Here is a 16,558-nt window from a genome sequence, read left to right as displayed (position 1 = left end):
ACAAGAATACAGTTTTGAGGAAGAAACCCGGTGGGGGCAGCACGCACACAGCACCACGATCGTCTGAGCCTCACTGCGCGGCCCCGCTTGGGGCTGGGAGGCGGCTCTCCGTGCAACCGCCTTGACAGGCACAGGGGATTAGATGGACCAAACCAGGCCTCCCATGTTGGGCCAGGTGCTACCTACCTGTGGCCGCTGAGGTCATCCGGGGCCTCTCTGAAGGATAGCGCAGCTTCACCTCAGCCTCCACACGTGACCAAGGCAGGGAGAGATGGAGATGACAAGTCTGTAGTAACGGAGGCCCCTGCTCATGGCCTTTTCCTGGACAGAACTCAGGACCGGCCGCCATACTCTGGAACGCAGTTCAAATGAACAGGAGATGAGTCATTTTGAAAACTGGCTCTCACAGAGATTTTCTAGTGCTCTCACAGAAAGAAAATAGATCATTGCACCTTTTATGTAAAAATTAACAACAACGACAATAAACACCATTAAAAAACGCTCCTTGGGCTTCTTAGAAGGAACAGCGTGTGCCCAGGAGACCCTAGAAGCTCGGCGCACAGCCCCGGGCAGGCAGCCTCCCCCAAGCCCTGTGCAATGGGTCTTGAGGGCAGAAACAGGGGCGGTGTTCCCACCGTGGTCTGTGCGTGCATCTAAGCTTGGTGAACCATCAGAAGCCAGGAGGGCCGTGGTCGGCAGACAACCCCTGCGCAGACATTCAGACGGCTCTGAGGAACGGAAACGTGAATTCTCGTCCCGCTTGGAAGAATGTAGAGGGGTTTGGGGTCCATCGACCTGGGGCAGGTTCCTGTAGGCCCTCCCCTACCATAGCGTCTGGAGACACTTCCCCGATGATGAGCAGGTTTGGGAGAAGGGTAGTGTCATTACTTCTCAAGGAAACCGAAGCCCAGGAACAGCTACGTAATCTGCAGGACCCAGAGCCAAGCGAAAATGTGAGGCTCTGGTTCAAAAGTATTAAGGATTTCAAGGCAGTGACCAAACGGAACATTAAACCGGCACGCGGCCTGTATTAGTTTCATCCGGCTGATGTAACCAATGACCACACACGAAGTGGCCGAAAACATTAGAAATCGCTCCTCTCACAGCCCTGGAGGCCAGAGTCTGGAGTCTGAGATCAAAGCGTCAGCAGGGCTGATCTCTTCCCCACGCTCTGGGGAAGAGTCTGGTCCGGCTTCCCTCCTGGCTTCCGGTGTTGGCTGGCAGTCCTGGGCTTTCCCTGGCTTGTGGCTGCATCACGCCAATCTCTACCTCCATCTTCACACGGCCTTGCTTTCTGTGTGTCTCTGCATCTCAAATTCCCCTCCCCTGTGTCTTATGAGGACATCAGTCACTGGATTTTAGGCCCACCTTGAATCAAGGATGGTCTCATCTCATGACCTTTAACTTAATCACCTCTGCAAAAACTCTGTTTCTATATAAGATCACATTCTTAGGTCCTGGGGGTTAGGATATAAATCCTTGGGGACACTATTCGATCCACTGTTGGACCCTTCTGAGCACGAGGGCTGTGTGGCTACAGGGGTTATCCGCCCATGAAGCAGGGTCGGCCTCGATCCCTGGACCAAAGAGTGGTGACGGGGGTTAGGGGAGAGGTTTCCAGCCCAAGCCTTCAGTAGAATCAATTTCCTCCTCACAGCCCCAGCCCGAGCCCCTCCTGGCCACTGGGGCCTGGCCGCCGTGGGCGTGGCACGTGGTTACCTGGCTCTCAGTGGGTCTGATAAACCAGGCCGGTGCAGGCTCACACGCCACCAGGGAGATAGGCTCGCTCTCTTCCAGAGGCTGCTCTTCTCTTAGGACAGAGATCACTTGCTGGTTTGTTTTCTACACGTGGGCCCCTCTGTTATTAAGGAGCTAAGCCGCCCTGGCCCTGGGAGCCCCAGTCTTGAAAGGACCCCAAGGGTGTGCAGGCTGGGCCCCTCTCCCATCCAGACCCCCTTTGCTCTCAGTTCCCTCTGCCTCCCCCCCCCCCCCCCCCCCCCCCCCCCGCCCCCCTGTTCAGGCCCTAAACCGCCCTGGCCCTGGGAGCCCCAGTCTTGAAAGGACCCCAAGGGTGTGCAGGCTGGGCCCCTCTCCCATCCAGACCCCCTTTGCTCTCAGTTCCCTCTGCCTCCCCCCGCCACCCCCACCCCGCATCTGGCCACCTGGACCTAACCTGAAATCATGACTGGCCTCGTTTAACCCCTTCATCCCTGAGCCCTGGGGTAGGCCTGGCCCGCTCTACCCAGTTCCAGGGGAAGCAGTGTCAAGCTTGCCACAGACTCAGCACTGCCCTCCTTCCCGAAGATTCTGGTGCTTCCCCTGCAGCCCCCCACCTGCCAACTGGTGTGTGTGGCTGCACACCCCAGACCTCCCTGTAAATCTGCTCTCACCCAGACTGACCCTCAGCTGGGCTGCTCTGCTCTCCACATGCCGCTTGATACCGTTAAAATACTTCCATGCCAAAAGCCACTGGCCAAAGCCCCGTATTCCCTCCACTGTTCTGCGGCCCCCCAGACCTCCCTGGGATCTAGCAAATGCATGGGTAACATCTGGCACAGCAAGGGCTCCAAACCCGTGCCCCTCGGCACAGACGACTTCTGCTGCGATTGGTCAATGCCTGGGGTGGGTGGAATAATCTTTGTGACCCCAAAGATGGTCACATCCTAATCCCCAGAACGTGTGAATATATCACCCTCCATGGCAACATAGTGTCCTGGAGATGAGTCTACACTATCCAGGTGGGCCCAATTTAGTCATAAACAGGAAGGTCAGAGCTAGAGAAGGAGAGGTGATGGCAGAAGCAGAGGTCAGTGATTCGAGGAAGAAGCCACAAGCCGAGGCGTGCAGGGGTCCTCTGGAAGCTAGAAAGGGCAGAGCACAGTCGACAGGGAAGTCCACCATAGAAGCCCAACTTCCGGAGCGTCTGGAAGGAAGGCAGTCCTGCCGACACCTTGATTTCAGCCCAGCAAGACCGATTTGGGGACAAAGGACCTCCAGAGCCATTAGATAATGAGTTTGTGCTGTCTGAAGCCAATACATTTGTGGTCACGGCAGCACTTGGAAATTAATGCAATGCCCACAGCACACCAGCTGTGCAATATGTAAGCACCACCCCGGTGCTCATCCAGTGCATTTCCAAACAGGCTGTCCCGCGAGCATGTGGAGCCTGTGCCCGGGAGATGGTGGCCGGCACTGGCCACAGCAGAACGGTGGTGGGTGACAGCCAACTGCACGCGGGCTCAAGGCCCTGCGCAAAGCCACCCAGCCCCTCCAAGCCTGGGTGCCTCTTCTGTCCAGGCGATGGGAACACCTACCTGTGCCGTGTATTTTTCCAGTACCCCCCCCCACTTCTTGCACCAGTGGCTCCACTTTCGTTGGGTGGACACATGTCCTAGATGGGCCACCCTACCGGCCACAGGGAATGGCCCAGGACTGAGCCCCAAATGCAAGTAGGACAATTAAGAGTCTTTCTCCAGAATTTTCTCTTGGTGGACCGTTGGAGAAACCTCATCATGGAAACCAAAGTTGCTTTTTTTGTGTGTGAAGAACTTTCCATGTAGAAGAGAAGGAAGTGAGTGTGTAGAGGGAGCAGAGAAGGGGTGTGTGCCGATGGTGACCCGCTGTTGTTTTCTGGTCCCCAGGTCCCTGCGGATGCCCTAATTTCTGGGGTTCTCCTCCAAGGCTCTGAGCAACCCCACATACTTCCTACCATCCCCATTTGAACTTGACCTACTTTGTCTCTTGTAACAGAGAGACCTGGCTCATATACCACTCCCAGACCTGCTTCCAAGATGAAACCAAATAAAAGTACAAAGTGTTTAGCGAGTTCCCGACATAGTAAGGCCTCCATAAATGGTGGCTGTTGTTACCACCCCAGACTTCCCTGCACCCTGAGGCGGGCATGGCGTCGGCAGACTTCAGAGGGTCCTCAGCGTCTGTTCCTCTTCTTTTGCCGCCGTGAGGCCAGGCTCTGGAGTTTGCTGGCATCCATGCTGCCTTCGTGGCCCATCCTGCAGCCAACCCCAAGCCATGGGCAGAAACTTCCTGCTCACACGACGGTTCTCCCTGCCCTCACCGGCCCCCATCTTCATGCGACGTGCACCCTTTGGCCACGTGGCCACTAGGATAGCAGCTGCTGCTTCCATGACCAAGCAAGGGGCCCTATACCTCACCTCCAGCAGTTCCCCTCTGCCCTGTACCCACCACTGTGAGGGCTGGATGAGAGAAATCATCACCAGCACAGCAGGAGGCTCAGATGGTCAGAAATCCACAGCTGCACAGGACACAGGTATTTATGGACTAGGAGGGGGAACTGGGAAGGCCCCTGCCCAATATTCAAATATTAGAAGAGCATCAGATTCAGTAGAGAGCACGCGGTCTCCCGCTCCACACATGTGCTCCTTCTGTCAGTAAAATCCATCAGACGCCTCAGTGGCGTCTTGTAGCTTTACGTAGAATTCTGTTAGCAGAACTCACAATGATAGCACGAAGGCCATTCCTTTCCAATTTCCATGAGTAACAGAGCCAGCACCCCAAGGCATACAGAGTATGGGCTCCCTTTGCCTCCTGCACTTCGGGGTTTAGTTACATTGGGCAAAAAGCTTCTTAACAAAAGTCTCATGTGTTTGACAGTCCCAAGGGTCAGGGCAGCCTGCCTTGCTTTCTTCCACTCGGGGAATACATTCTCTGCCTTTCTTTCATATATGGGTGCTCTGTACTGAGCTCCTATAAGCGCAAACAGACAGACCAAATAAAACTAAGACACAAACAAAAACTGAGAGGAAGTCTGCCATCTCAGCAGTGTACAGGGCAGAGCACACATCAAGACAGGTGATGCCCTGCTCACGGGTGGGCAGCTGCACTGGCCTTACTGAGTCGGTGTAACTTGAATGGGAGATGGTTTCATAGAACGGGTATGAGCCACCCGAAGTCCCCCCGGCTTGAGGTCAATCAATATTTCAATAATCCCTTTGAGGGTATGCTTCCTCTCACTGCCTTCTATATTAAATGGTGACCCTCTGAAAGATGTGTCCACCCAGGAGCTGTGCCTGTGAACTTATTTGGAACAAGGGTCTTTCAGATGTAATTAAGGATCTTGAGATGAGGTCATCCCGATTAGGGGGGAACCCTAAATGCAACGACAAGTGTCCCGATAAGGGAAGAGAAAGGGAGAAGACACACAGAGGAGAAGGCCAGATGAAGACGGAGGTAGAGATTGCAGTGACGCGCCTACAAGCCCGAGGGCGCCAAGGGTGGCTGGCAGCCTCCAGAACCTGGAAGAGAGGCATGGAACAGATTCTCCTCAGACCTCCTGGAAGGAACCAACCTTGACAACACCTTGATTTCAGACTTCTGGCCTCCAGAACGGTGGGAGGATAAGTTCCTATTGCTTTAAACCCCCCAGATTGCGGCCCCTGGTTACAGCAGCCCCAGGAGCCCAATACACCTCCCAAGACAGGTGACTGCCTGCTGACCCCCAGCAAGTGCTTTAATCTCAGTCTCATTTTGCAGTGCGGGTATAATTATATACACCTGCCAGGGACACTGAAATTTTAAATAAACTTGATGTTGACCTCGGAGAGGCACTGCCCTTGATGTCAAAAGGTTAGGAGGACCTGGGAGGACCTGTGGGCAGATGCACGCTGAGATGAAGAGTCAGAAAGACAAGGGGACTGAACAAGACCCCTGAGAGCAAAGTCCTGAACTCCAGAGGGAACTGTGCGTGTGCGGGCTCACTGTCACCAACTTTCCAGATAAGCGGCTGCTTGTCACGTGGTGTCGGTCCTTGTGGAGGGGAAGGGACGGTGCACGGCGCTCATAAGAGCCAGCTTCGGCCAGTCAGCAAATCAACGCTGAAAGCTCAGTGGCCTGACACGACACAGGTTTCCGTCTAGCTCATGTCACGGTCGGTGCCAGCCGAGCAGCACGACTCTCCCGGAAGAAGTGACTCTGCTCTTTCTCCGGGCTGTTCCCATCTTTCGCTTCCATTATCTTGGAATCAGAGGGAAGCAACATCACGGAGAAGGGACGGCCCCTCAAAACTGCCCCACTTCTCCTTCAAGTCACACTGGGGAGCACCGGGGCCGGGTCCCCCCTCAATCCAAGCACAGGAGCATACAGGGAGCACGGAGGCTCTGCCCCGGTAGAGATGCCAGGAAGCAGGAGGGGTCGTGCAGAAGGGAGCAGGTACGAGCTGCCAGCTGCTCCTGCGACGTTGCGTCACCTGCTGCCACGCAGGTATCCGTGGGCTGGTCAACTGTCTTCACATTCTGGGAATTATACGGATCCTCTTGGACGCCAGGAAGGTCATGGCTACTGAGGGGCATCCTGGAAATGCAACAGATTGTACTCCAGCTGCACATAAGTCTCACGAATACCTGGGGCCACACTAGCAACCAGCTGGTATGGCTGTGCCCCTACCCGTACCACGTGCTGGCAGAGCCCAGGCGATATTCACTTCATGTGGCAGACTGGTGCATTTTCTGTGATGTAACAGGCCCATGGGTAAGTGGTGTGTACACGTTTGAGAGGCGCTGCTTTGGGGAGCCCTTGTGCTGTCCTTCCGAGCTGCCGTGATGGGGACACTCCACCGATTACGAGCTCGTTGATTTCACAGACATTCTAGAACATCTACCACGTGCGGAGCCCCGGCTCCAGGCTCTGCAGGGCTGCCTCGGGGTAGGCACACGGGTTCTGAAGTCAGCCTGCCCAGATTCAGATCTCATTCTGCTGCGTGGCTGTGACCCTGGCCATACACTCAGTATCTCCAGCCAGTTTCCACGTCTGTGAAACGAGGGTGATGACAAAAATAGTCCCGATCTCATTACGTTTATTGTGAAATGCAAATAGGACATGGGCCCACTGTATTTAGTTCAGGGCTTGGCCCTCTGTAATTGGTCACTAATTGTTACTGTGGTTGTCTATCTATCCACTTGTCTGTCTGTCTGTCTACTGAAGGCAGGCAGCAGTGCAGAGAGGATGAACAGACCTACCTCATGGTCCTTCAGGGAGGATTAATGGAAATGACTCTGTAGAGTGCTTAATTCATTGTCTAGCATAAAACAAACATCCCATGAATGGTAGCAATTAATATTATGCTAATCATTTCTTTTGAATGAATGCTGGTTAAAGGGCTTAACATTTGATGGCCGTTCTCAGCTGCTTGCTCTGAATTACATTCAAGGTGTGCTGCACTCTCCTGGCTGGAATGTCCTTGGCTCCATGGTGGTATTTATTAAACCCGGAGCTGAGTGGAGCTGGCCATCCTTCCATTCCCCCAGCCAGGGCCAATTCAGGCAGGTTTCAATCCGCATGTGATCTGTTGGCACAGAGGTGGTGGAGCAGTTTCTGTAACACAGCAGCTCTTGTGGAGTGCCCTAGATATTTTGTACCATCAAGGACTGGTTATGGTGTCTGATGGATCTTATCAGTTGAGGATTTGTAGCTGCAGGTAGTTGAAATCTCAAGTAACGGGTGATGTGTTTGTCTACATACCACAAGTCCTGAGGTTGGGCAGTCCCAGGGTTGGTTATTTCAGCAGTTCAATGACATCATCTAAGACTCAGGTTCCTTGCCTATTTCCCTTCTCCCACACATCTTCAGTGTGTGGGCTGGCTCTCCTCATGGTGTCAAGATGGCTGCAGCCACTCCAGGCATCACATCTTTATTCGCTGAAATTCAGAGGAAGCAAAGGAGAGCTACACAGTGCCTGTGTCTAGCTTTAAAACCTAAGGAAAAATTCCTAAAGTCCATCCACTTAATCCTCTCCAAAAAGACTTTTCCTCTAGTCTCATTGGTCAGAATCATGTCACATGACCCTTCCTAAGCCCGTCACTGGCCAGAAGAATGAATTAAATTCATGGTTCAGACCAATCTCCCCTTAAACTTGGTACAGGGTCACTTTCCCTGAGCACATAGCCATGAGGCAGAGGATGTCTCCCAAGCAAAATTGAGGTCTGCCAGCAAGAAAGAAGACAGAGGCATGGGGGCTTCCCTGGTGGCGCAGTGGTTAAGAATCCGCCTGCCGATGCAGGGGACATGGGTTCGATCCCTGGTCCAGGAAGATCCCACATGCCGCAGAGCAACTAAGTCCGTGCGCCACAACTATTGAAGCCCATGAGCCTAGAGCCCGTGCTCCACAACAGGAGAAGCCACCACACTGAGAAGCTGGCGCACCGCAACGAAGAGTAGCCCCCGCTCGCCACAACTAGAGAAGGCCCTCATGCAGCAACAAAGACCCAAAAATAAATAAAGTAAAAAAAAAAAAAAAAAGGCATGGGTGTGCATGGGTTACCCACAGTGTCGGCTTCAGAAACCTTTACCTTAAAGCAAACGCTTCAACCTCTGATCTCATCATCCCGGCTACTCAAACAGACGCCGGAAGAGCAGAATTAAGACTTAGAGTGGGTTTCAGGAAGAAGCGGTCATTATCAATACCTCTGCAGGAAATTCCAATTTTAGGGGAGAAACCTGAATCCAAGACAGATCACACATCTGCCTTTAGGGTCCTGGGGGTCCACACTAGGATTCACATTCGTCCCAGGATTTCTAGTCAGTTGAGGTGTCTCCTGGGAGGAGCCCCACGCATGAGACTAGAGGGCTGAGACACCCAAGAGAGGCTCATGGAAACAGTCAGTGTCAGACAAGAAGCAGGATTCTAGGACGGGCCTGGGCCGGCCACTCAGATAGTCCCCAGCCTCTCAGACATCTGAGTCCCTTACACGTGCGAGGAGACCCTCCCTAAGGAAGCGTGCACTGAAATGTCTGTTGGAAACTGAGACTGGGGCGACACAAGTAGGGTCAGCAGCGCTGCGGACCAGCGGTTCTGGCTGCCATGCTGATTCTCACTGCCGGAAGGTCTATGAAACACACAAGAGGTCGGGGCAGGAAAGAAGGAAGTGGGGGAAGCAGCGGTCATGAGCACAGGGACCTCCCCCCAGGGAATCTCAGAAAGAGTTGGAGAAGGAGACTGATGGAGAAACGGACGTCTTCAAATTATGTGAATCAGGACACAGAGTAACAGGTTCTTATTTCTAGTTTTGCTCCAAGGCTCATGTGGCATGAAAAATGTGACCACGGTTGGAGCAATGACTTTGGTTTCACGTTGGAGTCAAACACCTCACTTGATAGTTCAGCCCTCATGCACCAGCTAGAATATCAGGCTTCTGAGAACAAGAACCATGTCATACATCTCCCCGAGTGCCCCGGAGTGGAGTGTCCTCAGTACGACGGAGGTCACAACTGTTGGTAGATATTGTTTTAACAGCATTCTTTACATGGTGAATGTGGCATCACAGTGCCCTTCAAATTATACAGCAACGCAACAGTTCATCTCTGGATCCACACGTATACCTACGGAATACGCTGTTCCAATTGTCGTTACTTACCGTGATGACTTTTCAATTATACCTTGAAATTATTTTAGCTTTTATGAGACGTGGGCATTGAGAGTAATTGCACAGGGAGTTAGCATTTCAGGAAATGAATATAATCGGAGTATAGCCAGTAGAATGATGACAATTCTGCCAACAGCAGATGTAAGGAGGCTTATCAACAGTCACTTGATAAAAGCTTACACTAAAGGCTCTATGCCCTGAATCTCCCAGGGAGAGATGTTTTCCTTCCTGAAGTCTCCTTTGGTTGACTCTGTGAGGTGGAAGTTCTCTTATCAGTGGTAAAGAAGAGGGTGTCCGTGATACCGGGCTTGTCCAGAACGGCACGAGCAGAACACCCCTGGGAGCCAGGGCAGCGGCGCAGAGAGAAGGGGAACACACGTTTACAAGTGTCTCAACTCGCCTTGCAGGTTGGACAGTGCTTTCTATTACCTCATGTTATCTTTGGAATCACCCTGAGGGACGGGCAGGGCAGGCATCCTCGGCGCACAGGGTAGCGGCGGCAGGGGTGGGGATCTAGGCTGAGAGGTTAGCTGACTCAGATCCCAATGCGGGAACACTGATACCCGCCACCCCCAGGGTCCGTCCCCTGCGGTATATAAATGCCCCTCCCTGCGTAAGGCAGTGGCCCTCAACACAGTTTCTCCCCCAACACAGTTTCTTGAAAGGAATACCAGAAAGAAAATTCTTCGAGGATGGAAACTGGCATAGGAGGGATAGTGTTTTTCTAGACACTGGGCTGTGTTCTCTGAGAAGGGAAGGCAAGGTGCGGGCATTGGGGCCAGGCCTGTCAGTGTGAGTTCTGGGGAGGAGGTGGGAAGTGGTGGTCCCCCTGTCAGGAGGGTGCAGGCAGGTGATGCTGCGGCCGGTGACACCAGCCTCCACCCTCTTCTCCCCGGATGCAGAGTCCCAGCTTTCTTCTGCTCCACGCGCAGCAGGCCGGGGAGCCTTCGAGCGCTCAGCCTCGGGGTCTCAGGGACCCGTGGGCTTCAATCTGGGCTCCACCCTAAACAGCCAGTGACCTCGGAGGAGGGTGTCTAATCTTCATTCACCTCAGTTTCTTCATCTACAAGTGCAGATATCGGTGATTAATTTATTTGATGCATGAATTGATCTCTTGGGGCTCTTGGGAGCAAAAAAGATCACGTAGATAAAACACTGAGCATGGGGATGGTGCCCAGCCCACATGAAGTGCTCAATAAGGATTAGCAGTGGCTATTACCATGATTACACAGGACTAACGGGAATAGAAACAGAGCTGTCCTTAACATTACTATGTGAGAGCCATTTTAATTCATAAACGCAAAAGAGATGCTTGTCTTCTCAAACCCATGCTATAGATGGGTTAAAAAATGACTTGTTTTGGTTATTTCTTTCATGCCATGCTGTCACACAATGAAAGTACCTCAGCATAGAAGTTCAGATCATTCAAAGAAACACCCAAGCCATGTTCTGAAAACTTAGGTGGGGTTAAACCACACAGCTCTTTCATTCTCACTTCTAATCTTGGGGAAGAAGCCACATGCCAGTTTCTCAGATACCCTCAGTTTGCAGTTTCCTCTTAGAGACTGAAGTTGCCCCACCCTGAAGTTCAGAAACCATGCAAAACAAATGTATAAAGTGCTCCATTGTCTTGCGCAAATTCTATTTTACAAAAGGTTTCAGCTGAACCAGGAGAACCAGAAGGAGAAGGCCGTTTTCCAGATAAGACACAAATTTGAGAAGAGAACAGAAATGCCTTCAGTTTGTCTCCTGGCAGGCCAAGGCCAGATTGTGGGCATCAGATGTGCACATGGCCGCAGAGGAGGAAAGGGGAGAGGTTAGGTGGACAGGCTGAGAGCTGGGAAATCAAAGGGGATCAAGTTCTGGGGTGTTCTTACCTTTTTGATCATTTCAGGCCTTTTATCTTCTGCTTTTTGCACACAATTTGTCCTTCCTTACTACCATACAAATGTGACATCAAAATAGCCTACGATGTTGGTACAGAATTGTTCCAAGAGCACAGGCCCTGGAGACAAATGTAAAGGCACGAAAACAGTAACTCGAGACACCTACTGTCTATCGCAAACACTTACAAATGAAGAACCAAAACTTTGGGGGGAAGTTCAAATTGGGGAAAATAAGGCAGTTGCTTAGGACTAAAATCAGCCTTCTCAGTTGTTAGGCGTCAGTGCATTTGTACCTACTTTCCTGGAAAACATAAGATGAACAATATCATCTAAGTACCAAGTATTACCTGGCTCCTTGGGGATTCCTTCCTTAAATTAAGGTTGCACCAAAAAAAAAAAAAAGAGTTCCAATTTTTGCTTCTTTTGATTTCTAATATTTCTACTCCTATAAGCAGTTTTTAGGTTTCGGTATTTAGAAATGGCATCTGTGCCCTTTTGATGTCACTTGGCTCCTAAACTTTAGCTTCTGTTGCAAAGTGAACCATAAAGTCAAGCCTTGCTCGGGTGCTTTACAAGCACTTCACGTGCACTATTGTGTTTCATCCTCCCAACAATCATTATGAGCCCATTTTACAGATGGGGAAATCGAGGTCCAGGGGCTGAGGAGCTTCAGCGAACTCATGGGGCCGTGAGCATGACTCAGAATTTGAAACTGGCTTTTTGGCTCCAGAGTTAAGACCCAGCCAATCAATGAGTTTCGTTGCTTAATGTCTGCTAAGGGCCTCCATGAGTTACACTTTGAACCAGTCAGAGGGTCTACCGATTCTGGCCCAATCACTTTTTCTTTAGAAAGTGGACCTTTTCCCGCTGGTATGTACAGAGCAGGACGGTCTCACCATACCTACTGTTTAAGAGGATTCAGGTCTTGGGGTCTCTCTGATGGGTTCGAGAGTGATGGACTCAGCCCAGATACCAAGAGAGCAGTCAAGATGCTGAGCAGCGTGGTGACTACTCTGCGCTTACAGTACCACACAGATGTTTCCAATTTCACATAATCAGATCATATATTTGAAGCGACTAACAATCACGACCTTCTTTAATAACTGAGAGGCTTGGCGCTGGCTGGGCATTAAGGCCATTTTCCTCAAGGATTTGTGAGGACCCCTGACAGGTATCATAAGGGGGACAGGCACACAGATTCCTGCATCCGAGCCTCTCAGTTAAACCAAAAAAGCAGAGATGATTCATCCAGCCCTGGACCCCATCAGACAGCAGAGACCATCTTGCGATCCATCCCTCCACTCAGGCCTAGAAACAAAGAGAGGCAACTTGAAAAAACATCCACAGACAATTTCCCCAAACGTTTGATTGTATAAATAATTTATTTCTGTTCACAGGATCATATATGCATATAAAAGGGAACGGGAACCCAAAGAGGAAGATGATCAGGACAGAGAATTACAGCAGTAGAAACGGAAACAAACCAGGAGACATAGTCCCAACACCATGACAGAGATTTTGTGAAGAGAATCGTTCGGAAACAAAACTGGCCTCCCTGTGTCTGTGAGAAAACATTTCAAAAGCTCGTGTGGGGAGGCCAACTTCCTCTATATGTGGAGCCCATTCATTCTCCCAAGAGCAGGAGGCATAATAAATCAGCGGCTGCGTTGGAGGGGACTCTCCGGGTGACCACTCCAAGGTGATTTAGCCTGTGTTTCCTCCATTTGGTCAGAGACGAAATGGGCTATTATTTGGGCAAACACTACAGAAATCAACTGAGACTCAACTATTGGTTGCTACACCACAGAGCTCTACTGCACAATTACTAACAGTTGACTGCACCCTTAAGTACTGATAATGCAAAAAACAAAGTCATTTCGCATCATTGGTAAAGCATGAGAGGATCTGAACAGTGATCTTGAACCAAAGTATTGTCAGCACGAGAAGGTTACAGTATTTGGCATCTGCAATGTCACAAAATAAATATATTATTCTCTCAATAGTGTGGAACTACCAAAATGTCAAAGTGCTTAAGAAATTGTTGCATGTGAAGAAAATAAAGAAAGATGGATTTTTTTTTTTTAATAATTCTATACAGAATCTTCAGATGATGGGACCAGCCCATTTAGAAATCAGTGACTATGCTGTCGATATGTAAACTGAAATCTTGCAGGCTTTTCAACACTGCTCAGCTATATTTTCTCTATTGAGTTTCTACAAAAAGACCAGCATTGGAGGGGTACCAAATACACGGACAAAAGAGAAAAGGAAGATGGCCTGCTAGGTTTCTTCTTTTAAAATATTTCATAGGAGAATTGGGTTTCAAGCAGGAAGCCGGGACTTCTACCTCTGGTTCTTAAATTAACTTTCTGAGTGCAGTGGAAAATAGGCATGGATTTATAACTTGAATACCTCACATGCTCACACACATGATCATACTCAATATCTAAAGGCCTCCTTCGCAAAGAAATTTATCATAGTGGGGGGAAAAAAACATAATTCCACCTGTAAACACGGATTCAAAGAGGAAATCAAAATCACACAGGAAGCGTTAAGTTTCCTGTTTGATACTGTGTTTCAGGGTGAATGACAGCTTCTGCGCACCAAGACTCAGTCCTGATTATAAAGGATTTTTTAAATTACATTATGAAAAATAGGTATTTCTTCTTCTTTCACTTGATCTGTTTCCAAAGCCTCTTTCAAGTAAACGTGAGGAGCCTGAGGACAGGTGACCATTACGTCACAGGCTTTCCTTTATCTCAAGCACTCACTGTGTCTGCATTTGCTCTGCAACCAGTTTCCACAAGAAGGAATTAGGAAGGCCCTCCTTGTGCTTTTCCCTCGCCTTTAAATCCATGCCATGAGGTCGGCTTTTGCAACAAGGTGGGCTTTTATTTGTTGGTGCATGACATCAAATACTCCAGCGAGACATCTGTAATGAAAATACTGAAACCAGATAGGCCACAATGAACCAATTAGAAATCTGAACATGTCACCACTTGCAGCGTAAAGGGATCTAAAAGGGCAAAGCAAAGTCTTTTTTTCCTAAACTGAGTTATTTCTAAGGTGAGTATTCATTCGTAGCAGATTAAAAAAAAAAAAAAAAAAAGTCTGAAAACCATAACCCATCATCAAGCGGTTAGGATGACAAGAGACACCCCTTGCCAAAACCCGCCTGTCATTCAGCACACATCTGCAGCTGGTGTGCTCACACAGGCCAAACAGTAGGCTAAGAGAATTTAAGATTCCACACATATGGGGCTAGAAATGTATGCCGATTACACAGTGCAGAGGGAGGTCCCTGCATCTACACACACACCGCATCCAGCACTGATGTCGAGAGCCTTACCCTTTAAACACCTTTAACTATTCTGCAAACAGAAAATGCATCATTGGCCACCACCTCCAACAGTTTTTTGTTTTTGTTTTGTTTTTTTCTAATTTTTTTTTTATTGGTCTCTTTGTGTGATAATGACCTACACATGGACAGAGTCCAAACCATCTGGAAGATGTCTGATTCCAGGCTGAAAAGCAGTTCTCAACATAACTGGTCTTCTGAAGCTACCACAAAGCACCAGGAAAGGGGCATTCTTCGCGGGCATTCCCCAGAGGAGGCCAGCGCAGCGCCCCGTGCCTTCCGGCTGCCCTACTGTTCCAGGCAGTCCTCTGATGGCCCAAACCAGCACGTCGTTTGGGCCCAGGGCAGGACAGATGAATCTTCACAGGGGCCTGCCCTGTGACATAAAATTGTCCAGCTTTCACAGCTCAAGGAGAGGCTGTCCCCCCCAGCACCTCCCACTGCCACCATGCCCCCAGACGGGTACTCCCGGGGTTCTGGGAACCGCATACCTCAGGAAATTCACAGGTGCGATCCCCAGTGAGGGCAGGGAAGCCTGAACTTCTGGCCCTGATGGAGTAGGAAGAAATCGCTTTTGTCTCTGACATCTGAGCCTTCCAACCTGGGCCAGGAGGGCATACGGCGGGACCTGCACGTCCACTCCCCAGCGGGGCCCCCAACCCTTCAGCAGCTCTGGCGTTCAGACAAAAGGTCCCCTGAGCTAGGGGTGACGGCAGGTCGAGCTCAGGTTGGCAAGTCTGCCTACATACCCAGGTCGAGTCACTAGTCCTGCATTCCGCTTTAAAAAGTCGAAGCGTCGCTTTGGTTCGCTGTCTTTGTTCGCGGGCGCGGGTTCTCCATCGGCCATCCAGCCTTTCATTCATTCATTCCTGACTCGCTCGCTCGTCCCCCACCGACTCGGAACGCTGCCGCGCGCATTACCGCTTCTTCTTCTGCTTGAGGGACTTCCTGCGTTTCAGGATCATCTCATAGAGCTTGTCCATGCCCTCGGTGAGGCCCTCGCCGATGATGGCGCACGCCGGCTGGACGTGGTAGGTGGTGGCCGGGATGAGCTCGTGCAGCGCCAGCTGCTTCTCGATCTCGGCCACGGGCAGCGACTTGGGCAGGTCCTGCTTGTTGGCGATGACGAGCAGCGGCGTGCCCTGGTTCTCGGCGAACTTGGTCACCTTGTGCAGCTCCGTCTTGGCCTCCTCCAGCCGGTCCACGTCCACCGAGTCCACCACGTAGATGATGCCGTCCGTGCAGCGGCTGTACGACTTCCACAGCGGCCGCAGCTTCTCCTGGCCGCCCACGTCCCAGAAGTGGCAGCTGATGCCCTTGGCCGTGCCGTTGCTCAGCTTGATCTTCTCCGTGTTGAAGCCGATGGTGGGCACCGTGTTCACGAACTCGTTGAACTTGAGCCGGTAGAGCACCGTGGTCTTGCCGGCCGAGTCCAAACCCAGCATGACGATGTGCAGGGACTGGAAGGCCGAGATGTTGGAAGAGATGTTGCCCATGGCTCCTCGCTGCGGCGCCGGCCACTGCGGCTGCGGCGGGAGGGCGCCGCCCCCCGAGCAGTTACGGGCCCGACGCGGCTGGGCGCACCTGGGCCCCGCCTGCCGCCCTCGGCGTCCCCGGGGCGCACGGCTCGGCGCGCTCAGACGCCGCGGCCCCCGCGCCCGCGCCGGCCAGGCATCGCTTCTCTCGGCGGGCTTTTGTCTCCCGTGAAGCCGCCTCCGCTGCCGCGGCGCGAGATGCTCGCGCCCGGCGCCCTCCCCCGGCCCCGGCTCGCTCTGCGCCTTTTCGGGCCGCGCCCCCGCGCTCCCGCCGCTGCCCGGGCTCTCCGCGGCTGACGGCTTGGGGCTCCGGGTGCCAGGCCTTCGCCTCTGCCTGGGCGGTGCCGCCGCGGGGCTGCTCCCGCTCCCGGGGTGCGCCTCGGA

At 51.7% G+C, this 16,558-nt stretch overlaps 1 protein-coding gene across 1 annotated transcript; it reads right to left on the bottom strand.

The window, feature by feature from the left end:
* Positions 1 to 12,326: 12,326 nt before the first annotated feature.
* ARL4C (ARF like GTPase 4C) lies at positions 12,327 to 16,172 on the bottom strand. Its single transcript, XM_027117649.1, has 2 exons — positions 15,131 to 16,172; positions 12,327 to 12,589 (listed from the first exon to the last, which is right to left on the bottom strand). The coding sequence occupies exon 1, from the start codon at positions 16,133 to 16,135 to the stop codon at positions 15,557 to 15,559; it is 579 nt and encodes a 192-aa protein (XP_026973450.1). The 5' UTR covers positions 16,136 to 16,172; the 3' UTR covers positions 12,327 to 12,589; positions 15,131 to 15,556.
* Positions 16,173 to 16,558: the final 386 nt, after the last annotated feature.

This window comes from Aethalodelphis obliquidens, unplaced genomic scaffold (genome assembly GCF_003676395.1).
Source record: "Aethalodelphis obliquidens isolate GAN/ISIS:26980383/991018 unplaced genomic scaffold, ASM367639v1 scaffold2, whole genome shotgun sequence".
Classification (NCBI taxonomy): Eukaryota; Metazoa; Chordata; class Mammalia; order Artiodactyla; family Delphinidae; genus Aethalodelphis; species Aethalodelphis obliquidens.
This window is presented reverse-complemented; position numbering and strand designations above follow the sequence as displayed.

What these genes read in the sequence shown, in the direction of transcription:
- ARL4C (XM_027117649.1), bottom strand. Translation starts at nt 16,135, where the DNA reads ATGGGCAACATCTCTTCCAACATCTCGGCCTTCCAGTCCCTGCACATC.